Source organism: Salvia splendens, chromosome 4, assembly GCF_004379255.2.
Source record: "Salvia splendens isolate huo1 chromosome 4, SspV2, whole genome shotgun sequence".
NCBI classification, from domain to species: Eukaryota; Viridiplantae; Streptophyta; class Magnoliopsida; order Lamiales; family Lamiaceae; genus Salvia; species Salvia splendens.
In genome coordinates, this window is record NC_056035.1 from 8039045 (window position 1) to 8064936 (window position 25892).

General features: G+C 45.6%; 2 protein-coding genes across 2 annotated transcripts; one reads left to right on the forward strand and one right to left on the reverse strand.

Annotated features, from left to right (window-relative positions):
* Window positions 1–334: 334 nt before the first annotated feature.
* On the reverse strand, window positions 335–2387 carry LOC121798896 (low affinity inorganic phosphate transporter 5-like). Its single transcript, XM_042198146.1, has 2 exons — window positions 1849–2387; window positions 335–1781 (listed from the first exon to the last, which is right to left on the reverse strand). The coding sequence occupies exons 1-2, from the start codon at window positions 2221–2223 to the stop codon at window positions 591–593; spliced, it is 1566 nt and encodes a 521-aa protein (XP_042054080.1). The 5' UTR covers window positions 2224–2387; the 3' UTR covers window positions 335–590.
* Window positions 2388–9747: 7360 nt separating this feature from the next.
* On the forward strand, window positions 9748–14414 carry LOC121799883 (dihydrofolate synthetase-like). Its single transcript, XM_042199399.1, has 10 exons — window positions 9748–10055; window positions 10234–10331; window positions 10463–10613; window positions 10749–10811; window positions 11222–11383; window positions 11702–11893; window positions 11997–12096; window positions 12820–12951; window positions 13249–13380; window positions 14007–14414. Exons 1-10 carry the CDS (start codon window positions 9786–9788, stop codon window positions 14354–14356), a joined length of 1650 nt encoding a protein of 549 aa, XP_042055333.1. The 5' UTR covers window positions 9748–9785; the 3' UTR covers window positions 14357–14414.
* Window positions 14415–25892: the final 11478 nt, after the last annotated feature.

The following is a 25892-nucleotide window of genomic DNA, read 5'->3' on the forward strand; positions in this document are numbered from 1 at the left end:
AAGACAATTTTTCAGACATTTTGAAAATTTTTGAAGTACAAAATATAAAAAAAATATTAATTTGGGGAGGACTTAAGCCCTTCCTCCCTTGGCTGTGTGTCCGCCACTGATGATAGAAGTATAGTAATTCCTCACATTGGATCTTTCAAAATTACTCCCTCCGTCCCCGAATAAGAGTCGCTCATTTCCTTTTTGGGCCGTCCCCCATTAAGAGTCGCTCTTCATTTTTACCATAAATGGTAGTAGGTCTCACATTTCACTAACCCACTCCACTCACATTTTATTATAAAACCAATATAAAAAAGTGAGTCATACATTCCACTAACTTTTTCAACCAACTTTTCTTTACATTTCTTAAAACTCGTGCCCGGTCAAACAATGACTCCTATTAGGGGACGGAGGGAGTATGTTTCACTTTAGAAGAAAGTTTTAAGGACAAAAAACACAAAATTATGAGTCGATGTGTATGAGAAATGATAGTTGCACATCGTCCATCCAGCTCTTATTTAATGTTGGTGCCACACCTTAATTTATTCAAAGCATTTCCTTTTGTAGTAAGTAGTAGCAATAAAATTTATCAAGTCCGAAAATCAATGGTCGGGTTGGTCGGCGACCTGAGCATCGCCGTAGCCAGCATCTTCCCCGGATATCTCCTCCAACGACCGGCCCTTGGTCTCAGTGAGCATGAAGGTGAAGCCGAATCCCATCAGATTGGTAATGGCCAAGATGATCATGGCCTTCTTGATCTGCTCGGATTTCCCGTCCTGCGTGAAGTTCTGTATCCCGAAGGCGCCGATCATGGCCCCGGCCTTCCCCGACGCGGCGCTCAGGGCGTGGCACGTCGAGCGCACCCGCGTCGGGAACAGCTCGGCGGGCAGCACGAAGGTCGTGCTGTTGGGGCCGAAGTTGGCGAAGAAGAAGGTGAGGCCGTAGAGTGCCGCAAAGGTCCACTTGTGGTCCTTGTTCTTGAGGTATTCGTACTTCACTCCAATGATGAACATGAACAAAGACATCATGAAGAATCCGACTAGTTGGATGTAGAACCGCCCGATTTTCTCAATGAAGGCAACGGTGAACCAATAGCCCGGGAAGGTCCCGAAGAGAGCGATCACGAACATCGCCCGCGACGTCTCGAACATCTCCCTTAGCGCGCTGACATTTACGGCTTCCTGCGTCAGCCCCATCACTGGGAAAATGTCCTTCTGCGTTAGGTTTTGGCTGTAGAAAGCGATGTCTAGTAAAAACCACGTGGTTGCTGTCCCGATCAAGTGCTTCCCGTGGCGGGTGAAGAACTCGTTCGAAAAAAGCTTGTACTCGTTAGCGGAGTTGAACTGAGCCACCTTCTCCTGCTCCGCGTTGATCTCGATGTCGAGCACGCGCCCCATATCCGCCGCCGCCTGCTTCGCGTTCCCCTCGATCAAGGCCGTGTACCGCCCTGTCTCCGGCATCTTCATCCTCCAGTAGAACGTCAGCAGCGCCGGGAGCGCGCCGATCATCAGCACGATTCTCCACACGTAGTCGGCCTCGGGCTCGGTGGAGAACACGTGATCCTCACTGAAGGCCGGCCCGGCATACATCCCGAGGAAGACCCGAGATATGATCATGGAGACTAAACCGGCGAAGATGATCCCCACGCCTTGCATGGCGAAGACGGCCGCGATGAAGGCGCCGCGGGTCTTTTTATTGGCGTACTCGGACATGATGGTGGCGGAGAGAGGGTAGTCGCCGCCTATTCCGAAGCCGAGCCAGAAGCGGAAGAAGCATAACGTCCCCATGACCACCTGTTTGGCAAATGAAATAAAAATAAATAGGAGTACTTAAAACAATGAGAGAACTGAAATCAGTGACCTTGGGGCTGTAGCCGAAGGAGAGGCCGGAGCAGATGGCGCAGGAGGCCATGAGGATGAGGGTGACGCCGTAGACTCTCTTGCGGCCGAGCTTGTCGCCCAAATAGCCGAAGAAGAGCTGGCCGCTTAGGGTACCGACGAGGGCGACGCCGATGACCACGTTGTTGACGCTGTGGGGGAGCTTCCCGGGCTTGCCGGTGGTGGGGTCGTAGTAGTAGAGGCGGCCGAGGAGCTTGGAGACGGTGGAGATGCAGAAGAGGTCGTATGCGTCGGTGAAGAATCCCATTCCAGCGATCACAATGGCGGTGACGTGGTACATCTGCGTGCGGGCATTGTCGAGGGCGTTGAGAACCGAGAGGTTGCTGTTTGAGGCCATTGTTATTTTTATTATGTTGTGTTAATTAATTCTTGGTGTGTGATGTCCTTATATATATACTCAAATTTATGTCGTCAAAACCAATGATATGTGTTTCAACAAGAAATTGATGGATTGGTGAATGTGGCTGTCACCTGTCTAGGTAGGATATTCAATTGGATTTATAGCGGATGTCGAATAAAATTATTTTGTGATTTTTATTTTATTACCAGGTCATCATGAGTTAGCGATCAGATCACTAAAGGAAATGGGAATTCTTTGTGTTTCATAACTTCATTAGTCCAACCTATAATGGACAACCGGATTATACACTAGATAATTACTACTAAAAATTATGATTAATTGTCTCCCTGCATGTGTCCTTTTAATTTTCGGTAGACAACTTTCAAGACTATCCTAAGAAGATGTTTGTTCTTGAATATTGATTTATTTTAGTGTTCTATTTATATAGTATTATGTTGACAAAACAGTGGAGTACTTAATTGGCTACGTTATCAACAGTGTGCGATCAAGTCATGTTTAACTTAAACTCATATCTATATAATATTCTGTTTTTTCTATTTTAATACGTTAATATTTTATCCATTAATAAAGTTTTAATTATTTTTTCTTTTTCTTTTGTGATCGATATGTCTCTCCTATCTCTCCAAAGGGTATTATTAGTCGAATAATGCTACGCGGCCACATTATGGTCAGCCATAAATTAATTAAATAACAAAAAAAATTGATTTTTTTTCAAATTTTTGGTTTAATACTACTTGATTTTACTTTTATATCATCTTCATTATAAGTTGTTCAACATGTTAGTGTTGCTCTTTCGTAGTTTTTGCTCAACTTATTACTACTGTCATTTCTTGATTGTTGCTCAACGTATACAGTAATTCGTGATATTAATGTGTTTTACGTAATGGAATTCAAAGATAAGTATCAACTCACAAGTCCATTCACACACATATAAGTTTACATCGGTAATTCTAGTTTTTTTATACATGTAAATTGACTAAATTAACTCTTTATGGGCGGCCACATTATGGCCATTTAGCATCACTCTATTAGTCGTGTGTTCCTATGATTGTTCTTAATTTTTTTTGCTCTGATTATATTAATGCTAAATACTGTCATGAGCTTGCCAACTCACAAATAAAAATTTATAAAAAAATCAAATAAAACAAAACATATTAATATAAAGATCTAATTAAACAAAAATTTATTTAAAAACCTAATAAAATAAAATGTTACTCTATATTATTACAACTATGCAAACAATTTGCGTTGCACTGTACAAAAACGTATAAATTTGGATTTTGCGATTGGTTGTAGGGTTCAATTGGAGTGAATTTTTCACCCCAAAAATGGGTTTTAAGTTGCTGTAAATTCTAAGACCATCCACAATAACCGCCCAGCGACCGCCCAGCCGAGCGCCGGCGCTGGGCGGTTCGCTGGGCGGTCTATTGCAGCCGCCCAGCCGCTGACTGGAGAGAGAAACCGCGCAGCGCTGGGCGGTGGCGTGGCGCTGGGCGGTCGGCTGGGCGGTCCTTTCGGCGCTATTGCAGCTCCCGGATCGCCCAGCGCACCGCCCAGCGCGAAAATTAATTTTTTTTTTCCGAAACACTATATATACGCGCTTTGCTCGTCATTTTCATTCGCACCACTTGTTTTAACGAGTACTCTCTCTATCTTTCTTTCTGTTCAAGATCAACAACGGGAAATGGATCTCAACAACGAGCCTAGTTCCGGGAGTAGCGGGTCACAAACTCCGTCGATCCCTGTGGGAAGTGGATGGGGTCAGGTGCCCGGGTACTACAACATGTACCCATGGCAGCAGATGATGCCCGGGGCCCCAATGGGGGGGAGTCCGCCGGGGGGGTTTCCGCCGATATCGGGGTGGGTACCCGGGATGCAGATGATGCCCGGGGGAGCACCGGCGACACAGTGGACTCCGGGGGTCGTACCGGCGACAGAGTGGACTCCGGGGGTCGTACCGGCTACACAGGGGACTCCTGGGGGGTCCCCGGCGACGGCGGGGGATGTCTATCACCCTAGTTTTGATTTTTCGACTGGGTCTTCGCACACATCGACCCAAACACCCTTGGGGTTTGATAGTTTCTCCTTGGATGAGTTGGGGTTTGATACTCTCGGAGCTCCGGAGACTCTAGTTCAGGGGGGGGGGGCAGTGCCGGGGCGTGGCGCCCCAAAGAAGAAGGGCAAGAAGAAGGTCGGCGAGTCGTCGCAGCCGGGTGAGGAGGAGGTACGGAGGAGGTGGACGGACGACGAGAACGTCGCTCTCAGCAAGGCGTGGGTGAGTGTTTGCGACGATCCTCTCGTTTCGAACGAGCAAAGGATCGTCAACATGTGGAGCAAGATAGCAGTAGCCTACCAGAGATTTTGCCCGGAGGGGAGGCCCCGCAACGGGGAGGATTGCCGGAAGGGCTGGAACCGAATCAGAGCGGCAGTCTCCCGATTTTCGGGTTTGTACTCCAACGCACTCCGCATGATGAGCAGTGGCCAAACGGAGGATGACTGCAGGAGAATAGCGGAGAAAGCCTTCCCAGTGAAGGGTTTATACAAGGACTTCACCTACTGGAACTGCTATCTTGTACTGAGCGAGTCCGAGAAGTTCCGAGTAGGTGTCGACTCTGGCTGGCCGAAGAAGCAACGACTGAACTACACCGGCGATTACAGCGGCAGCAGCGGAGGTTCCCACGACCTCCCCGAGACGACGCAGGAGTTCCCCACGCCGCGTTCGGTCGGTGGCCGACCTCGCCCGATTGGGCGCAGACGCGCTCAGCAGGCGGCGAGAAGTAACGCCGGGGCTTCCCAGGAGGTCCAGTCGGCATCCCCCCTTGGCCAATCCACCTAGGACCTCAAATTCTTCGCTCGCGCCCAAACACGCGCTCAGTTGATCAAGACGATGGCCGAATGGCGGGTGGCGACGGATCCCGTGGAGAAGAGCGTGTTTCAAACCTTGCTCATGAGCCTGCAGGACGAGTTGGAGGCTATACGGAGGGAGACCGGTGGCGGCGGCAGCGGCGGAGGCGACGGCGATGGTGGCGACGGAGGCGACGGCGACGGAGGCGACGACGACGGAGACGAGGAGTGAATTGTCACTCTTTTTTATTAATGTATTTTTTTTAAATTAATGTACTTTTTTTAATTTATTGTACTTTTTTAAATTTTAATAGTATTATTAAACTTTTCCCGTATATGTCTCGTAAATTGAATTCCGTATATTGTGTGATTGTTAATTATGTCATTTTATATAATTGTTATTAGTGATGTGGCTGGGCTATTTATGATGTGGCTAGGCTATGACTGGGCTATTTATGATGTGGCAGGAGGATTTTTAGTGCTGATGATGTGGCAGTGGCTGGGCTATGGCTGGGCTATTCCTATTGTGGATGGTCTAAGACCATCCACAATAACCGCCCAGCGACCGCCCAGCCGAGCGCCGGCGCTGGGCGGTTCGCTGGGCGGTCTATTGCAGCCGCCCAGCCGCTGACTGGAGAGAGAAACCGCGCAGCGCTGGGCGGTGGCGTGGCGCTGGGCGGTCGGCTGGGCGGTCCTTTCGGCGCTATTGCAGCTCCCGGATCGCCCAGCGCACCGCCCACCGCGAAAATTAATTTTTTTTTCCGAAACACTATATATACGCGCTTTGCTCGTCATTTTCATTCGCACCACTTGTTTTAACGAGTACTCTCTCTATCTTTCTTTCTGTTCAAGATCAACAACGGGAAATGGATCTCAACAACGAGCCTAGTTCCGGGAGTAGCGGGTCACAAACTCCGTCGATCCCTGTGGGAAGTGGATGGGGTCAGGTGCCCGGGTACTACAACATGTACCCATGGCAGCAGATGATGCCCGGGGCCCCAATGGGGGGGAGTCCGCCGGGGGGGTTTCCGCCGATATCGGGGTGGGTACCCGGGATGCAGATGATGCCCGGGGGAGCACCGGCGACACAGTGGACTCCGGGGGTCGTACCGGCGACACAGTGGACTCCGGGGGTCGTACCGGCTACACAGGGGACTCCTGGGGGGTCCCCGGCGACGGCGGGGGATGTCTATCGCCCTAGTTTTGATTTTTCGACTGGGTCTTCGCACACATCGACCCAAACACCCTTGGGGTTTGATAGTTTCTCCTTGGATGAGTTGGGGTTTGATACTCTCGGAGCTCCGGAGACTCTAGTTCAGGGGGGGGCAGTGCCGGGGCGTGGCGCCCCAAAGAAGAAGGACAAGAAGAAGGTCGGCGAGTCGTCGCAGCCGGGTGAGGAGGAGGTACGGAGGAGGTGGACGGACGACGAGAACGTCGCTCTCAGCAAGGCGTGGGTGAGTGTTTGCGACGATCCTCTCGTTTCGAACGAGCAAAGGATCGTCAACATGTGGAGCAAGATAGCAGTAGCCTACCAGAGATTTTGCCCGGAGGGGAGGCCCCGCAACGGGGAGGATTGCCGGAAGGGCTGGAACCGAATCAGGGCGGCAGTCTCCCGATTTTCGGGTTTGTACTCCAACGCACTCCGCATGATGAGCAGTGGCCAAACGGAGGATGACTGCAAGAGAATAGCGGAGAAAGCCTTCCCAGTGAAGGGTTTATACAAGGACTTCACCTACTGGAACTGCTATCTTGTACTGAGCGAGTCCGAGAAGTTCCGAGTAGGTGTCGACTCTGGCTGGCCGAAGAAGCAACGACTGAACTACACCGACGATTACAGCGGCAGCAGCGGAGGTTCCCACGACCTCCCCGAGACGACGCAGGAGTTCCCCACGCCGCGTTCGGTCGGTGGCCGACCTCGCCCGATTGGACGCAGACGCGCTCAGCAGGCGGCGAGAAGTAACGCCGGGGCTTCCCAGGAGGTCCAGTCGGCATCCCCCCTTGGCCAATCTACCCAGGACCTCAAATTCTTCGCTCGCGCCCAAACACGCGCTCAGTTGATCAAGACGATGGCCGAATGGCGGGTGGCGACGGATCCCGTGGAGAAGAGCGTGCTTCAAACCTTGCTCATGAGCCTGCAGGACGAGTTGGAGGCTATACGGAGGGAGACCGGTGGCGGCGGCAGCGGCGTAGGCGGCGGAGGCGACGGCGATGGTGGCGGCGGCGATGGTGGCGACGGAGGCGACGGCGACGGAGGCGACGACGACGGAGACGAGGAGTGAATTGTCACTCTTTTTTATTAATGTATTTTTTTTAAAATTAATGTACTTTTTTTAATTTATTGTACTTTTTTAAATTTTAATAGTATTATTAAACTTTTCCCGTATATGTCTCGTAAATTGAATTCCGTATATTGTGTGATTGTTAATTATGTCATTTTATATAATTGTTATTAGTGATGTGGCTGGGCTATTTATGATGTGGCTAGGCTATGGCTGGGCTATTTATGATGTGGCAGGAGGATTTTTAGTGCTGATGATGTGGCAGTGGCTGGGCTATGGCTGGGCTATTGCTGGGCTATTCCTATTGTGGATGGTCTAAGACCATCCACAATAACCGCCCAGCGACCGCCCAGCCGAGTGCCGGCGCTGGGCGGTTCGCTGGGCGGTCTATTGCAGCCGCCCAGCCGCTGACTGGAGAGAGAAACCGCGCAGCGCTGGGCGGTGGCGTGGCGCTGGGCGGTCGGCTGGGCGGTCCTTTCGGCGCTATTGCAGCTCCCGGATCGCCCAGCGCACCGCCCAGCGCGAAAATTAATTTTTTTTTTCCGAAACACTATATATACGCGCTTTGCTCGTCATTTTCATTCGCACCACTTGTTTTAACGAGTACTCTCTCTATCTTTCTTTCTGTTCAAGATCAACAACGGGAAATTGATCTCAACAACGAGCCTAGTTCCGGGAGTAGCGGGTCACAAACTCCGTCGATCCCTGTGGGAAGTGGATGGGGTCAGGTGCCCGGGTACTACAACATGTACCCATGGCAACAGATGATGCCCGGGGCCCCAATGGGGGGGAGTCCGCCGGGGGGGTTTCCGCCGATATCGGGGTGGGTACCCGGGATGCAGATGATGCTCGGGGGAGCACCGGCGACACAGTGGACTCCGGGGGTCGTACCGGCGACACAGTGGACTCCGGGGGTCGTACCGGCGACACAGTGGACTCCGGGGGTCGTACCGGCTACACATGGGACTCCTGGGGGGTCCCCGGCGACGGCGGGGGATGTCTATCGCCCTAGTTTTGATTTTTCGACTGGGTCTTCGCACACATAGACCCAAACACCCTTGGGGTTTGATAGTTTCTCCTTGGATGAGTTGGGGTTTGATACTCTCGGAGCTCCGGAGACTCTAGTTCAGGGGGGGCAGTGCCGGGGCGTGGCGCCCCAAAGAAGAAGGTCGGCGAGTCGTCGCAGCCGGGTGAGGAGGAGGTACGGAGGAGGTGGACGGACGACGAGAACGTCGCTCTCAGCAAGGCGTGGGTGAGTGTTTGCGACGATCCTCTCGTTTCGAACGAGCAAAGGATCGTCAACATGTGGGGCAAGATAGCAGTAGCCTACCAGAGATTTTGCCCGGAGGGGAGGCCCCGCAACGGGGAGGATTGCCGGAAGGGCTGGAACCGAATCAGGGCGGCAGTCTCCCGATTTTCGGGTTTGTACTCCAACGCACTCCGCATGATGAGCAGTGGCCAAACGGAGGATGACTGCAGGAGAATAGCGGAGAAAGCCTTCCCAGTGAAGGGTTTATACAAGGACTTCACCTACTGGAACTGCTATCTTGTACTGAGCGAGTCCGAGAAGTTCCGAGTAGGTATCGACTCTGGCTGGCCGAAGAAGCAACGACTGAACTACACCGGCGATTACAGCGGCAGCAGCGGAGGTTCCCACGACCTCCCCGAGACGACGCAGGAGTTCCCCACGCCGCGTTCGGTCGGTGGCCGACCTCGCCCGATTGGGCGCAGACGCGCTCAGCAGGCGGCGAGAAGTAACGCCGGGGCTTCCCAGGAGGTCCAGTCGGCATCCCCCCTTGGCCAATCCACCCAGGACCTCAAATTCTTCGCTCGCGCCCAAACACGCGCTCAGTTGATCAAGACGATGGCCAAATGGCGGGTGGCGACGGATCCCGTGGAGAATAGCGTGCTTCAAACCTTGCTCATGAGCCTGCAGGACGAGTTGGAGGCTATACGGAGGGAGACCGGTGGCGGCGGCAGCGGCGTAGGCGGCGGAGGCGACGGCGATGGTGGCGGCGGCGATGGTGGCGACGGAGGCGACGACGACGGAGACGAGGAGTGAATTGTCACTCTTTTTTATTAATGTATTTTTTTTAAATTAATGTACTTTTTTTAATTTATTGTACTTTTTTAAATTTTAATAGTATTATTAAACTTTTCCCGTATATGTCTCGTAAATTGAATTCCGTATATTGTGTGATTGTTAATTATGTCATTTTATATAATTGTTATTAGTGATGTGGCTGAGCTATTTATGATGTGACAGGAGGATTTTTAGTGCTGATGATGTGGCAGTGGCTGGGCTATGGCTGGGCTATTGCTGGGCTATTCCTATTGTGGATGGTCTAAACGAGTCAAGCACTGCCAGCGTCTCCGTTTTCGTGTGTCTGAATAGAATTTGCTCAAATTCCTACTATGAAAGTTTCAAGCATTGCGTGTCGTTTCACTGCCCTCGTACTCCAACCACTTTTTGCTAAATCCAGAGCATTGCCCCGCGCTTCGTGCCGACGTCTTTCTACTGCGTCTACTGAGGCCCCGGAAATGGATGCATTCATGGAAAAGCTCAAGAACTACGAAAAAATCGGTGTTCCTAAGGGAGCCGGTACCGATTCCTGCGACGGTTTCGATTTAGGTAGGATGCGGCGGCTGTTGCACAATCTTGGCAGTCCTCAATCCAAATTCAAGGTAAGGTTTCTGTGAATTCGATTAATACTCATGTTACCGTTTCTCAGCATTCATCTGCCGTAAGGTTTTAGTGAATGGATTTGAGTTGAGGAACAGCCTGATATAGATTGAGTTTATTTTTTAGTAGCACTATTTTAGATTTTGGATTTGTTTAGAAGAAGATTCGATATTGATTTAGGCTATACATATTGCTGGTACAAAAGGGAAAGGATCAACTGCTGCATTTATCTCCAGCATTTTATGTGCCGAGGGGTATTCTGTTGGTTGCTATACCAGGTATGTGTCTGTAACTCACACTATGATTCAGATTATATTGTGGAAGAATCATGATTGTTTTATCATGAAATACAAATGTTTAGCTGCTTAGTTTATAAATACAATCAACTGAAGGTATTGCCTTCTTTCAGCCCACATATACGTAGTATTAGAGAGCGCATAACGCTGGGAGCGAGTGGTGAGGCAGTGCCAGTGAAGTCACTGGATTCACACTTCCACAAAATAAAGGATGAGCTTGATATCGCAATTGAACGTGAAAAAGGGCATCTCAGTCAGTTTGAGGTATGCTCGTGGATAGATATATTTTGCTATCACCTTACTTGAAGATGGTATGTCTTCTGGTTGACTTGTTGGTTGATTGTGATACTGAACTTTATTGTCATTCAATTTATTTGATTGTTAAATCTTGAAATCAAGGTTTTCACCGCCATCGCATTGAGCTTATTTGCCGAAGAGAGAGTTCAATTTGCAGTTGTTGAGGTAAACTTATCTTGTCTGAGCTCTTATACTAACCAACAAGCTTTCTATTTGGTCAATTTTCTTTCCTTTTTCAGAAGAAAATACATGATTTCAAATTATAATACTATTATAAATGGAAGATATGTCTCTTGATTCTTTTTCTCTCTCACTAAACTTAATTGTTCTTTACCCTAATCTTGGTGACAGTGTAATTTTAGGTCACCATGTTCTGGAATTAACAGCATATTTCGGGATTCTCTATACCGGCTGTAAATTTTAATTCACTATTAACTTGATCATCTTGTTCCTCTTCTCCACTCCTAAATGCGTGTAATCCGCGTTATATTGTTTGTCGTCTAGCTTTGATTGATAAAGGTGGAAGTCAACATCGTGGAATGGATAACATTTTGATTTCTTATGTCCACCTATAGGCTGGATTGGGTGGCGCTCGGGATGCAACCAATGTATTTACCAGTTCAGATCTGGCAGCAGCAATCATTACCAATATAGGTGAAGAGCATCTAGCTGCACTAGGGGGATCTCTGCAGAGTATTGCTGTGGCTAAATCAGGAATAATTAAAGAAGACCGTCCAGTTAGGTGGTTCTGTACATTATTTCCTTCACAAATATGGTCTTAGTCATATTGTGTTGTCTTCTCTTGGGAGAGAGGCAACAAATAGACAACACACAATTTAATTAGGCTTGAATATGAACAACCAGCATTGAAGTGGAGGCAGATATAAACTAATTACTACTTTTAAATGTCAATGTCATAATTTGACCTTTATTTACTGTGTATGGAGGCAGATAACTACCATCAAGTATGTAGATCAAGATAAAGTTATACATACAACTATGCAAGAGTTATAATGCAGAATATGCAATTCTAACTTGCTTGTAAAATCTTTTAGCTGGTTCTGGGTGGGCCGTTCCTTCCACATATTGAGAGTATCATACGTGAGAAGGCATTGTCTCTATGTTCACCTGTTGTATCAGCATCAGATCCTGGAAATAGAAGTGTTCTGAAAGGCTTTTCTGGAGCCTGTCAGGTGCCTCACCAATTATGTGATATTCTGCTCTTGATTGAGAGCGACCTTCACGTGGTATTGAATTGAATTATATTATACAGTTCATTTAAGAGTGTTATAAAGCTACTTTTATTTCTTTTTTAACCCATTTTTTTTCTGTGAATCTGTCATATACAAGTCAATTGAGTTGTTTGATCTACAATTGCGCCTGCTTGGTTCTCACCAGCTCAAGAACGCTATAACTGCTACTTGCGCAGCACTTTGTCTTCGTGAACAAGGTTTGAAAATATAACTTCTTATGAGTCCTATGTGTCTTTTTTACATGGATAGGAACTCTTTAGAGTAGTTTATTATGCTACACTCCTAGTCTTTTTGGAAAGTTGAGTAATGGTAAATGAAGAAAATGGCCTTATCAGTGAAATCTATATTGTCGACAATTGTTCAGTCTATTTGGTAGTTAACATAAGTCTTCCCCACCTTTTCTTGAATTTTGGATGTTCCATTCCGACGACGTGGATTGGCATATGGTATTGTTAAACTACTCTTTGTTATTATTTAATAATGATGATAGGACCCCAACAGTGGATTGAAAATGTGCCTGTCAATGCCGTGGTCACTGAATATGGGTTAATTGAGTGTGTAGCTGGTTCTCTGTTTGATAGTAAGCCCCAGACTTACTTGGCCGAAGCTTGTTATAACATTAAATCTCTGCTTTTTTTATTAAAATCCAATGCATTTCCAGCAGCCTTATTTTAACAGATTAAACTCATTGATATTTATAACTTGCTTAACTTATTCAATGTTAATACTACATTACTACTTGAAAAATAACACTCATTGGTGTTTTTGTTAATCAAGTTGACTCTTATTGCTTCAAGAAGTACATTTGCATGCTACGAAGCATCTTTTACAACCATGTCACATATCAGCTGGAAAATGTCTCTTTGAGCTCTGGCCTTACCTGCACCATTATGATATCTTTACGCCCGTAATTATTGTAGGGTGGATGTTATCGGATACGTCCATTCGTGCTGGTCTAGAAAGTGCATATTTAGTTGGTAGAAGCCAATTTTTGACATCTAAGGAAGCTGACAAGCTAGGACTACCAGGAGCAACTATACTTCTTGATGGAGGTTTGGTTCCCTTGTTTCACGATTTCTGTTTTCACACTACACTATGATGTCAGCCTTTTAGGGTTATAACTATTTATGTGGTTCATCCATTTATTCTTAGTTCTGTCCTTCAACATACAAAGAAACGTAAGTCTGTAAGGTCATTGCTGCAGCCAAGTGATTAGAATGAAAAAAATACTCCATATAGATTTTCCTGTTTACTCTTATTTAACATTGACGAATTCTGATTTTTGCCCATATTTTGATCGCGTTGATAACTAGCTTGTGCTAATGTTTTTCTTTAAATGAAAATCTCAGCCCATACCAAAGAATCTGCTCAGGCATTGGTGGACATGGTTAAGATGGCATATTGTGATGCAAGATTGGTTTTTGTTGTTGCTATGGCGAATGACAAAGATCATACTGGATTTGCTAGAGCTCTACTTTCACGTTAAGTATCTATTTGAGATTGCAAAGATTTAATTATATTGTAAATATTTGTGCTATCAGAAACTTGGGTGGTGCACTAGAGTCTAGACGAAGATAGTCTGTCACTGATAATTCTTGTGCAATTTATTAGAAGTGCAGACATCCTTCATAAGTATAATTTGTTGAGGTCTTTTGCAATGGCTTGATGATCTTATACATGGTTTGTTAATGTAAAATTAAGACCTCATTGATAGGATGAAAGCAAGATCAGATATATTCGCATCTCCTAGTTTACCTTGTTCCTTCTGTTCACATCCTCTAGCTGTCCTCGTATGCATATATCTAAGAGAAGAAGAAACCTAATGCAGTAGTTGGGGGTGCAGGTGGCACTGTTATATTTGATTCTCCTGATCTTGTTCAAAATCAGCAATTAATCTGTATAAACACTGAGGAATATGTTCATCCTGTACTGGACATAATTTACGTTGAAGAGGCAGTTTGTTATAGTCTTTGCATGTTGTTACATATAATGCTTTAGGGGGTATTATGAATAGTTAACTTGGTTCTGTTCATTCTCTCTTTGTGAGGGGGAGGGGCTGTTATAATGATACATGCAATTGTGACTCCTGGTATATAAAATCTTGCAGGTGGATGTTTGGAAGCTGTATGCTTTACTGAAGTTGATATTGCTGGAGATAGATCGCGCACAACTTCATCATCCTTGTTAAAATGTTCTTGGATCAAAGCTTGTAGAGAGATGGATGTTGGTTTTCTTGACTGCGGAGCTGCTAATTACGAGTTGATTGAAGATCAGTTTCCTGAATCTTCCAGAAATATGGGATCTGAATCCATCCTATTTGTGGAGGGGTCATTAGTGGATTCAATTAGATTTGGACATGAGGTCCTTTGTGCAAAATCTGCCTCTGGAAGTGGGATAATTGTAGTCACTGGCTCTTTGCATATTGTTTCAGCAGTTTTAGGTTGTCTCGAAACATGAGTCCTGTCTGTATGTTAATATATTTTTCTACAAAGGAAAATCATTTTGTGGGTGCTAACCATGCTCTTAAAGAAACGGCTTTAGATTTAGTTATCGAATTCATGATTTTGGTTATTTAATACAGAAGTAGAACTGGAGGTTTATCAAAGCTTTACAAATTAATTCCAAGCCAAATGGTAAAAAGGGATTAGTATTGCTCTGATGGTAATCCCCCTCCATTCAGCTTGCTTTTTTGTGAATTTGCCTTTGCACAAACTGAGATGCCTTGTCGTGACGCCAAATTAAAATAGAGAGGGTGTCATGGCGATAGCTTGCTTAAAATTTTGGCATTCTTTTATTCCTACTTTTATGGCAGCAAAAATTCAAGAGTAATTTTCTTTGGGGGTTTGCAGTTTACAGGTTGTAGTTGAGATGCCAATTTTAAAGATGCTTATACTGGTGGGGCTACTTCCTGTACGGACTCCTACTCATGTCCTCTTGCAAGTTGCTCAATTTCCCCGGTATTGTTTTGATTGTTAATTGCCCTGAACCTATTTTTTTAAAGATATTTATTTTATTTTTTATTTGTTACATCTTTCTTGTGAGGCATGTTCTGAAATAAAACATTCTTTTACCTTCTGAGTCATATTGGGTAATTTATCTTGATAAATTATAGGTGTCGTAATAGATTCATGTTTGAGTAACATCTGGAAATGAAACAGATCACAATAAATTCATCAGGGCAGATGTTATCTTGAAGACAGAAGTGGTTAGTTCTCGCAGTCAAATTGAAAGGTATTAAATATACTAAGCTTTTTACCCCCGTTTAAGTAGAGCTGAAAAGGCTGAAAGGGTCCAATTATTTAACTGAAATTAGTGAAGCAATTATGAAACATACACCAGGTTGAAGATAAATGTACCAGGCCCAGAGGGCCTAGCCATTCTTAAGCTATTGCACAGGCTACTTACTATTATGACTTTTAGTGAAAAATTTATACTCTTTCACCAGCAGGCATCAAAGAAAAGAAGGTTGTGTCTGATTTCACAGGTCATTATTGAGCACAAGGTGTGTGTATATCAACTCTTATTATGGACATGAGTAAAATTTAGAGTGAGTTTCTCAGGTCTAAACTTCTGTTTTTATGCCTTTCCTTAGTTGTACTCTTTACCACAGTTAATTGCCAGATGAGTTAAAAAAAACTCAAAAGTAGTAAAGTTGAGGCAATCAAAAGTCAAAGCATGATGAAGACTGCTAGGTTGCAATTTCATATAGATAATGACATATTTCCCCTTGCGAACCAAAGATTGTGTGGTCGACTGTTTTATCTTAATTGTTCTGTAGACTCACTCACCTAACGCCTGAACTCATCTATTAATGCACAGGTGATATCTTTATTCAACTGTGCCCGGAACCCATATATTCAAAACAGAGCCTAATTTTTTTTGGCTAAGCATCTAAATGTCAATTAATGGTATGCTGTTATCTAAGTTTTGTCTTTTGTATTTTATAGTAATATGTAGGCATGAAAACCAACCAATTGAAGTCCCAAAAAACACCAGAATAACTACTCATCATGACTTGTGGCGCCTCAGGGCCTGAGTTTGTACAACACTAGAACCAAGATGCCAAAATTTGTTATTTACTTGTAATCCGCACACATGATGAATAGAAAGTGGATGTCTTCTGTCAGTAACTACAGTGTTTTAGAATATTCTCGAAATTTCTCTTTTTTCCCTCTCTTGTTGGTGCAAGGCAAGATATGTTATGGTTGTGCTTTCTGTAGTTGTATTCCGCATGCATGCATCGTGCACCCCAGAACTTTGAAATGATTCCGTGATTTCGATTACTGGTTATTACTACTAAGAAAACCGATTTGGCATTGTGATTGTTTGATTTTAGAAAATGAGTAAGATCACATGTGTTCTTTGCACAGCCCTCTAACTAAGAAAGTTGCACACACTAGTTCCACCATAGATGTGATCATCATAATTTCAGCCAAGCCAATATACGTATCTGTGTTCAAACATATTGGACCAGGGGAGTTGCATCCGTAGCAATACTATAATGTAGGATTGAGATGTGACAGAGAAGCGGGCCAAGGGAAATCTAAGCAATCAAGGAGGTGGAGCCCCACAATAGCCTCTGAGATCGCCCGGAAATCCTGCTCCGACCGTGGATTTACCTAGCAGCGCCGTGTAAAACCAAATGTAGGTAAGTGGTAAAACTCGTTAGTGTTTAATGCTGGGCATCATGCATTTTGTGGGTCTGCTTTTAATGGTGAGTAATGAATTGAGCTTGGGAAGGGATGGGCCCAGCCATATATATTTACTACAACAATCTTGTCCCACATATTTAAAAGTTACTACTAGCGCATATTTCTATATCATTCTTCCATCGAGGAGGGTTAGGTTGGATTGATTGCCATTTATTTTTCCTGACAGAAGCTGGGATAAATATACCATGCTACACTTTAACTTAGAATTTATGTGTTTGTAAATATTCTCTGTAGCAATCGAATAAATGATAATAAGAGGGTATTTAACTGATTCCAAATTATCATATTTTTTGTTTTATTAGTAGAGTATATTTTTTAACGTATTATGAATGGCTGAATTTGAAATGTGTGATTTTATGTTTATCTTCACATTCAAATTCAAATTTAAATTTGAATAATGTACTCAAATTTGAAAGCCATAAAGATTCCTTGGAGATTAGGGCAGCGCCGTGCATATTTTTGAGATACGTACGCATTATAAAGGGAGAATTGATGACAAAGAAGACGAGTTGGATTTGAGATTTGATAACCAAAAAAATATTGGAAAAGAAGTAATATTTTTCAAAGTTTCACTCTAAATGACACATAGTATTTCGTTTTGAGATGTCACATTCTAAATAATACTAGTATACTACTTATGTACTGATGAATCCGCGAATTTCTGATGTTAGTAAATGCTGGTAGAGAATACAGATCACGACACAGAGATTTACGTGGTTCGATTTACTGAAGTAAATCTACGTCCACGGGAAGAAGGGAGGGCAAGATTGTATTGCTTGATCTGGGATTACAGCTTACAACACAGACTTGCTATATGATGTTTTATCTCTAGAGAGCTTAACCTTTTTCTATCTGATCTAAGTTCTATTTATACATTGAACTAAGATCGTGGCTTGCATCACCACTAATGATGGTTGTGGATGTCGTGGAGGTCATGGAGGTCCTGCATGTAGCGTAGGTCATGGCCTACGATCGTGGCCTGAGTTGACACCACGTGGTAGTGGGTGTGTTGGAAGTTGTGGAAATCCTGTATGGGTCCACTAACTCCTTGTTCGGTCGAATACTGAGACCGAACTGCTTTGGTTGCCGATCTGAGAGTAGAGCTTGATGCCGACCTGAGAGCAGAGTTTGATTGGTTGGGTTTTACCGAGCTGTGGGCTGGGGCCGAACTCTTTGGTTGTGCCGAACTGAACTCTTTAGTCATGCCGGACTCATACTCTTCCTTGGGCTTTGGGCTGATGGGCCGTCAGCTGTAGGCTGGGGCCGAACTCTTTGGTTGTGCCGAACTGAACTCTTTAGTCATGCCGGACTCATACTCTTCCTTGGGCTTTGGGCTGATGGGCCGTCATTGCTGTTGGGCTTGTTTAGTACGCACCCCATCACTACCCCCCCCGAAGGGCGAAGTGAATCACTTCGGCAAAGTGAGTCACTTCGGCATTCTGGATAAAGGCAAGGGGGAGGCTGATGTCAGGGGACGTGCCTTGCATTAAATGCGACAGTAAAATCCGGCCGTTGAATCCTGAAAAGGTGGGATTCGAAACGGTGCGACGATTTTGAAATCTTCGCCGAATCTGATAAATACCTCCTTTCTTCATCATTGAAGCACTTTTGCGACTGCTTCTTCTGCACTCTCTTTTTTGCGAAAATTCTCTCTCCGCTTTCAAGAATTTCTTCAGACTTTCTTCACCTTCAAAAAGTAAGAAAAATGTCTTCTTCTTCTTCTTCGGAGTCGGGTAGCGGTAGGAGAGGCGGGTAAGGGGTCTTCCGGCCGGAAAGAGTCCGGGGAGAAGACCGTAGAGTATTTCCATAGTATTTTGAGTAAGGATACTGTGATATCCCTACCCGAAAAATACTTTTTTCCTGGGGGGAAGGCGGTGGTACCTGACGGTGATCATAGGGCTGACTCCCCGCCGGAGGGTTACGCCACCGTGTACGAGGCCTGCTTAGAATGCGGGCTTCGTTTCCCCCTCCCTTCTGCCTTTATAGATTTACTAGATTTTTTTTCAGCTTCCTTTAGGCCAGGTGACTCCGAACTCTTGGAGGCACTTGTCGGCCTTCGCCGCCGAACTCCGTAAGTTAGGAAGGGATTTGTCTTTGAAGGCGATCCTTAAATTCTTTCAATTTAAGAGGAAGGGGTCTTGGTTTTACTTGATCCCTGTACAGCCCTTTAGGGCCTTTTGTAAAACGAAGTGGCCGAAGTGGCAAAACCGCTTCTTCTATTATGATAGGACCGCGGCTCCTAGTTTTCCCTGGAGAGGGCCGAAGTCCGTTATCCGTCATCCTCGGCCTGAACCGTTGGACGAGCTCGATGGCGAGCTCAACAAGATTCCCATAGTTATGAAACAATACACGGAGTCTGAGCTCGTCAAGGGCGACCTCGTGTTCAATATCTCGTCTTCGGACGAAGAGGCCGAGGGTGAGGATTTCTCTTTATCTTTATGCTCTACTGCTTTAACGAAGAAAACTAACCTTGCTTTCTTGCTTTTTGGCAGTGTACATGCTGAACAAGGCTATCCGAAAGTCCTCCGAGCTTGTGGAGCCGGAGAGGCAGAGTGCCCCTCGCTCGGCGTCTGAAGCCGAGAAGAATCCGAAGAGGCAAAAAACCTCTTCTTCGGACCCGAAAGTGCCGGAGTCGTGTTCGGCTAAAGGGAAGGGGAAATTTCATGAGTCCCCAAGAGTGCCGGGGAAAGACCTGGTCATCTCCGAGGTGGTTGCAGACATCCCGGAACACGTCCCTGAGCCTTTTCAATGGCCGACGAATTTTGTGGAGGTAAGCTTTCTGACTTGGCTTCTTTTCCACATTTTTTGATGGCCATTCTGTTGAGTTTTTTCCTTGTTCATCTTCAGAGAGCCAAGCTCGTCTCCGTGGAGCTCTCCAAAGCATCCCACGACTACGAGGAGATGCAGAAGAAGTTGCATCTTGCTCGTAGTGTGGCCGAACAGGCTGAGGCCAAATTTGAGAGGGCCCGAGCTGCTAGGATCTCGGCTCAGGATGAAGCCCGGTCAGCCAAAAACCAGCTCATCATCCTGCAAGAGCAGACGAAGCACCGGGAAGCTCAGAAGGAGGCTGCCGCCGTGGCTGCCCAGGGGAGGCTCTCCGTGTTTACACGGAGAAGAAACTCTTTTTGAGCGGCCAGTTCTCGGCCTTTGTCGGTAGTCTGGTAAGGCTAATTACCGATAAGGGCGAGCAGGGGGCCGACGTCGTGCTGCCTCTGTACAGCCGAGAGATAGCAGCTCGGCTTCAGAATCTGCCGCTCCTTGAGGAGCTCGCTTCATCCTCGGTCCTGCTTTCTGCAGACCGAGTCCGGAGTTGTCGAGCTGATCGGGACGAGAAACCTGGAGGCTATCTTTGCCTCCGTGGGACCCGTTTCACCCACTTCGACTTACAACGGAGAGGGTGAGGCCGAGCCGCTGGAGCGGGAGGCCGAAGTCGAGCGGGCCGGGCATCCGGAGAAGGAAGCCGATCAGGAGGCGGAGGCGAGGCCGGCAGGATGCGAGGCCGAGGCTGAGGTAGCTCAGGAGAAAGAAGCTGAACCAGACCAAGGAGCCGGAGACGAAGCTGCGGAGTATGATTTCGTCTCCCTTCTCTTAGTCTAGTTTCTTCCTTGTACAGTGGCCTTGAAGCCCTCCTAGTGTAAAAAATTTTCCTTGTGAATGAAAAATTCTCTACACTTGTCTTCGTATAGCTTTTCGTACTCGCCTTTATTCCTGTTGTATTTTACTATCTGCTCGGTACAGCTGCCGAACTAATATAGCTGCTTTGTACTCAAGGAGATGGAGATACTTCACTGGAAACGGCTGTACTCTTCGGCTTTAGACGAAGCTGAGAAAAGAGCTATAGCCGATCAGACGAAGAATGACGAGCTTCTGGCTCGTTTAGTGAAGCTGGAGGCCGATAATAAGGACTTAGAGTCCGATAAGAAGGATCTGGAGGCCGAGCTGAATACGACCATTGCTGAGAGGACTGCGTACGAGGATTACATCCGTGTGCGCGGGGGAGTGACCATATCAGATGTTCAGAGTCGAGTTGACGAACTGTGGGAGGAATATCATGTACTCCGGAGGAACAATGCGCTGGAGAGCTCGGCTTGCCAACAAGTTGTGAAATCATTACGGCGCTGGGCTTCTCGGTACGACATCATTCTTTCCCGGGCGTCCCGCAATCGAGAGATTCCTTAGGCATTTCCCGCCAACAGATGCTCGCACTCCAGATCAAGCCTCTGGTTCCCTTGTTCAAAATCCTACTCCAAGTCAACAACGAACTCCGGAACAGCCGGAAACGTCAAGACGAGAACGGGCTCAGGAGCAACCGGAATCGTCAAGACAGGGACGGACTGAAAGTCGCCGAGGAGTTGTGACTATGAGCGAGCAAGATCAGCAGATGCTTATTGCAGAGACTCTTCATCGCCGAGGGGTTAGAGCTTCTGGGGCTCGCGGAAGAGGTGTTGGGTCGAGGATAGCATCTCGTCGACCTGCTTATTCTTCATCTGCTCGGAACAACCGAACCTCGGCTTCCAGAGGATTTTGCAGATAGGTGGCTTAACTTCAGCAACCCTGGACAGTAGAATAGTCCTTTGTAATAGCGTAACGCCCATTTTGTAGGGTAGCTGAGTTGTATGCCGAACAAGATTTGAAAAATGAAATTTTGTTTTCGCTTCTAACACTGTATTTACAGCTTAGCGAAAAAATTTCATCGTACTCGTCCTCGGTCTTATGAAGTAAACTTCTTGACAGGACTTGGTCCTTGGTCTTATGAAGTAAACTTCTTTGACCGGACTTGGTCCTTGGTCTGATGAAATAAACATCTTTGACCGGACTCGTCTTTGGTCTGATGAAATAAACATCTTTGACCGGACTCGTCTTTGGTCTGATGAAATAAACATCTTTGACCGGACTCGTCTTTGGTCTGATGAAATAAACATCTTTGACCGGACTCGTCTTTGGTCTGATGAAATAAACATCTTTGACCGGACTTGGTTTGTGTTCTAATTTGGCGATTTTTGTCGCCGGGATCGAACTTTCCCTTGTCCTAATTCGGCGAGTTTTATCGCGTGGATCGGACTTTCCCAGTTAACCGAAGTGGTCTTATGCAGTAAACCTCTTGACTAGACATGGTCGTCCTCGGTCTTATGAGGTAAACTTCTTTGACCGAACTTGGTCGTCCTAATTCGGCGAGGTTTATCGCGTGGATCGGACTTTCCCTTATTGCAGTTCGTTTCAGACGAAGTGCTCATTCTTAAGCCGAATTGTGGTCTTGTATCTTCCCTGAGAAGCTTGGACTCACAGTCGTTGGCTTGTTGCAGTTCGTTTCAGACGGACTGCTTGTTAAGCTGAATTGTGGTCTTGTATCCTCCTTAGAAGCTTGGACTCACAATCGTTGGCTTATTGCAGTTCGTTTCAGACGAACTGCTTGTTTAAGCTGAATTGTGGTCTTGTATCCTCTTTAGAAGCTTTGACTCACAATCGTTGGCTTGTATATGTTCTAAGAAGGGGATCAGCCTTCGAAGAACAAGATACCTCAGTAACATTTGTAAGAGACGACACGCACATAGACAGACAAAACGCACAGAGACAAACAAAGACCAAGCAAACCAAAGAAAGCACATTGACCGAACAGGACTCAAGACTGACTGACCGGACTGTCTCTTACAAATGGAACTTTTTGAGGTTGGAAACGTACCATGTTAGGGGTACTTGTGCTCCTGACACGTGTGAGTCAATTGTAAGACCCTTTGCCGAGGACTTCTGACACCCGATATGGACCTTCCCATGTGGGTTCGAGTTCGCCCAGCTTTTCTGCTCGCTTACTTCGTTGTTTCTCAAGACGAGATCTCCCACTTGAAATTGCAGCTTTTTCACCCTTTGGTTATAATACCGGGCTACTGGCTCCTTGTACTTGGATGCTTTTATGCAGGCCAATTCTCTTCTTCTTCGGCAAGATCTAGTTCGGCTCTCAGTCCGTCACCATTCATTTCTGAGGAGAAATTGAGTTTCGGGGACTGGGTATGCCGATCTAAACCGGAATCACGGCTTCAGTGCCGTACACCATCGAGTTCGGCTTCAGTGCCGGTGTGACTTCGGTCATATTCGCCTGCCTTTGACTCCGGGCAGCAGTGATTGCTGTGCTTGATGGTGCCGATCTGATTGCTCGGGCACTTTTAGGCGCAATCTGCAAACACTTGCTTTTTTGATCACCTCGGATGACCGCTATCCCTCCTTTAGTGGGGAAGGAGTTCGGCGAGGAAGCCTCTGATCGCTATGATCGGGCTTCTTTTTGTCTTCTCTAGATGAGCTGTCTAAAGACCGTTTTCGACGGTCTGCCTCATCGGCACGAGAAAACTGGTCCGCAATGTCCCACACATCTCTTGAGCTGTTTGCGGACTGCATTCCACGAGCTTTCTGTAGAGAGCTCCGGGCGGAGGATTCCATTTTGGAATGCCGAAATGACAAGTAGATCATTGAGATTATCTACTTGTAGGCATTCCTATGGAAATCTCGTCAGGAAGTCGCTGATCTTTTCGTCGCGACCTTGACGTATGGAAAGCAGCTGAGCCGAAGTAATCCGGGCTTCCGCTTTCTGAAAGAACCTCCTGTGGAAAGCATCCATTAGATCTCGGTAGGATCTAATGCTGCCTTGAGGAAGGCTGTCGAACCACCTTCTGGCGTTCCCGATGAGCAGCTCGGGGAACAGCTGCACATATGGACCTCAATTGAGACCCTGGTTCGCCATATTATACTGATAGCGTCCCAGGAAGTCATGAGGATCCACCAACCCGTCATAAGTCATCGACGGAGTTCGGTAGTTCTGTGGAAGGGGAGTTCGGGGGTGATATCGTCCGAGAACGGAGTCTTCAATGCTCACGTACATGGCGAACCCGACAGCTCTCTCTCGGTATGGAGGAGATCGAGGTCTCCTGTGATTCCGGTACCGAGGAGGAACAGGAACATGTCGGGGTTGAGGATTCTTCTCTTCCTGGAAGACAACGGTACTACTGCGGTAGTGACTTTCATGTCTGGACGAGGAAGGAGAATCTACCGTTTTCGTCTTCGGCTGTTGGCTCTTTTGCAGGAAGGCTAAGAACTCATCCTGCTTCTCAGCCAAGAACAGCTTGACAGCCTCATTCAAATCAGGCTGCTGGGAAAGACTCGGTGTGTGGGACCTTTTGAGCGGCTTGTTCCTTCATCGTGAAACCTGGAAGTAGATGTCTCCCGAGGCTGTTTTTCCCGGACCTGCGGGCTGGACTAGCTTCCTCATGGTTTTCACGAACGGTATTACGGGTAGTGTGTGATCTGGTATGCATTTTTTCTGGGGTGGAAAAAAGGGTCAAAAAATTCGCTTATCACAAATTTGGTTCTCTGATTCCCACAGACGGCGCAGTGGTGATGAATCCGCGAATTTCTGATGTTAGTAAATGCTGGTGAGAATACAGATCACGACACAGAGATTTACGTGGTTTCGATTTACTGAAGTAAATCTACGTCCACGGGAAAGAGGGAGGGCAAGATTGTATTGCTTGATCTGGGATTACAGCTTACAACACAGACTTGCTATATGATGTTTTATCTCTAGAGAGCTTAACCTTTTTCTATCTGATCTAAGTTCTATTTATACATTGAACTAAGATCGTGGCTTTGCATCACCACTAATGATGGTTGTGGATGTCGTGGAGGTCATGGAGGTCCTGCCTGTAGCGTAGGTCATGGCCTACGATCGTGGCCTGAGTTGACACCACGTGGTAGTGGGTGTGTTGTGAAGTTGTGGAAATCCTGTATGGGTCCACTAACTCCTTGTTCGGTCGAATACTGAGACCGAACTGCTTTGGTTGCCGATCTGAGAGTAGAGCTTGATGCCGACCTGAGAGCCAGAGTTTGATTGGTTGGGTTTTTACCGAGCTGTTGGGCTGGGGCCGAACTCTTTGGTTGTGCCGAACTGAACTCTTTAGTCATGCCGGACTCATACTCTTCCTTGGGCTTTGGGCTGATGGGCCGTCAGCTGTAGGCTGGGGCCGAACTCTTTGGTTGTGCCGAACCTGAACTCTTTAGTCATGCCGGACTCATACTCTTCCTTGGGCTTTGGGCTGATGGGCCGTCATTGCTGTTGGGCTGTTTAGTACGCACCCCATCATGTACTTTTTCGTCCAACTCTAAATGACATATTTTCTTTTTAGGATATTCCACTCTAAATGACACTTTCTTAAAATAGTGATATCTCTCTGTTTTTTCCCTCTCTTTTAATATTTTATTTTCTCCAATTTACCCACAAAACAATACCATATAAAATCCTTTGTAGTAAAAAAAATGCTTCCCTTGGAGTGGGACGGACATACGGAATATCAGTGACGGTTCCAAGATTTTCAATGTTGGGGCGCGAAGATTTTTTGACAAGTTAGAGCTTCAATATTCGAATAATTCTTTTTGTTTTTCTTTGTTATGTATTCTCAATTATATTCTTATCTTCATTTTTTTCATTAACCTTCATTTTTTAATTATGGTTAGTTGATTTTATGCATGCAAGACATATTCTAAAATGATTAATTCAAATTGAGTTCATCCATTATAGAGGATAGATTCTATATTAAGATTTTTTTTATGTATGCAAAGATTCTAAAGGATTAATTCAAATTGAATTTATCCAATATAGAGGATATATTCTGTATTAAGATTTTAATTTATTTTAATATTTATTTTACAAGTATGAAAAATCATAATATAAATATTTGTTTAAGACAAAGTATTGAAACCAAATATTAATGAAGAAAAAAATTAAAGAAATTTCATTTCTTTTGAATTTTAGCTATATGAATATTTATCAAAGAAAACAAAATCAAATTGAAAAGATAAATGAAGTCAGTATACGAATGAAACAAAATAAATTGAAATGAGCAAGTCGAAGTTAGTGTATTTATGAAACAATTTATTAACATAATGTAAATAATGAAATTAAATATCAATGAAAATAATGCTCCCCCCGTCCCTCAAATATTGTCCCACTTTGATCGGCACATATTTTAAGAAATGCAATGAAAGTGAGTTGAAAAAGTGGAATGTAAGTCCTACTTTTATATATTAGTTTGATAAAATGTGAATATGAATGAGTTAGTGGGATATTGAAGTCCATTATAAAAAATCGTAAAAAATGAAATAGGACAAATTTTTAGGAAACGGATGGATTATTAAATTAAAAAAAATATTGGGTATCGATGAAAATTGAAATAGCTTGATGATATTGACGCCAATTAACTTTCTCAGAAATCAAACATGGACCAGTAGACTAGAACCGT

What these genes read in the sequence shown, in the direction of transcription:
- LOC121798896 (XM_042198146.1), bottom strand. Translation starts at nt 2,223, where the DNA reads ATGGCCTCAAACAGCAACCTCTCGGTTCTCAACGCCCTCGACAATGCC. An exon ending in CCTTCGGCTACAGCCCCAAG is followed by an intron (nt 1,782 to 1,848) that starts GTCACTGATTTC and finishes TTTGCCAAACAG; the next exon opens with GTGGTCATGGGGACGTTATG.
- LOC121799883 (XM_042199399.1), top strand. Translation starts at nt 9,786, where the DNA reads ATGAAAGTTTCAAGCATTGCGTGTCGTTTCACTGCCCTCGTACTCCAA. An exon ending in ACTTTGTCTTCGTGAACAAG is followed by an intron (nt 12,097 to 12,819) that starts GTTTGAAAATAT and finishes TAATTATTGTAG; the next exon opens with GGTGGATGTTATCGGATACG. An exon ending in AACTATACTTCTTGATGGAG is followed by an intron (nt 12,952 to 13,248) that starts GTTTGGTTCCCT and finishes TGAAAATCTCAG; the next exon opens with CCCATACCAAAGAATCTGCT.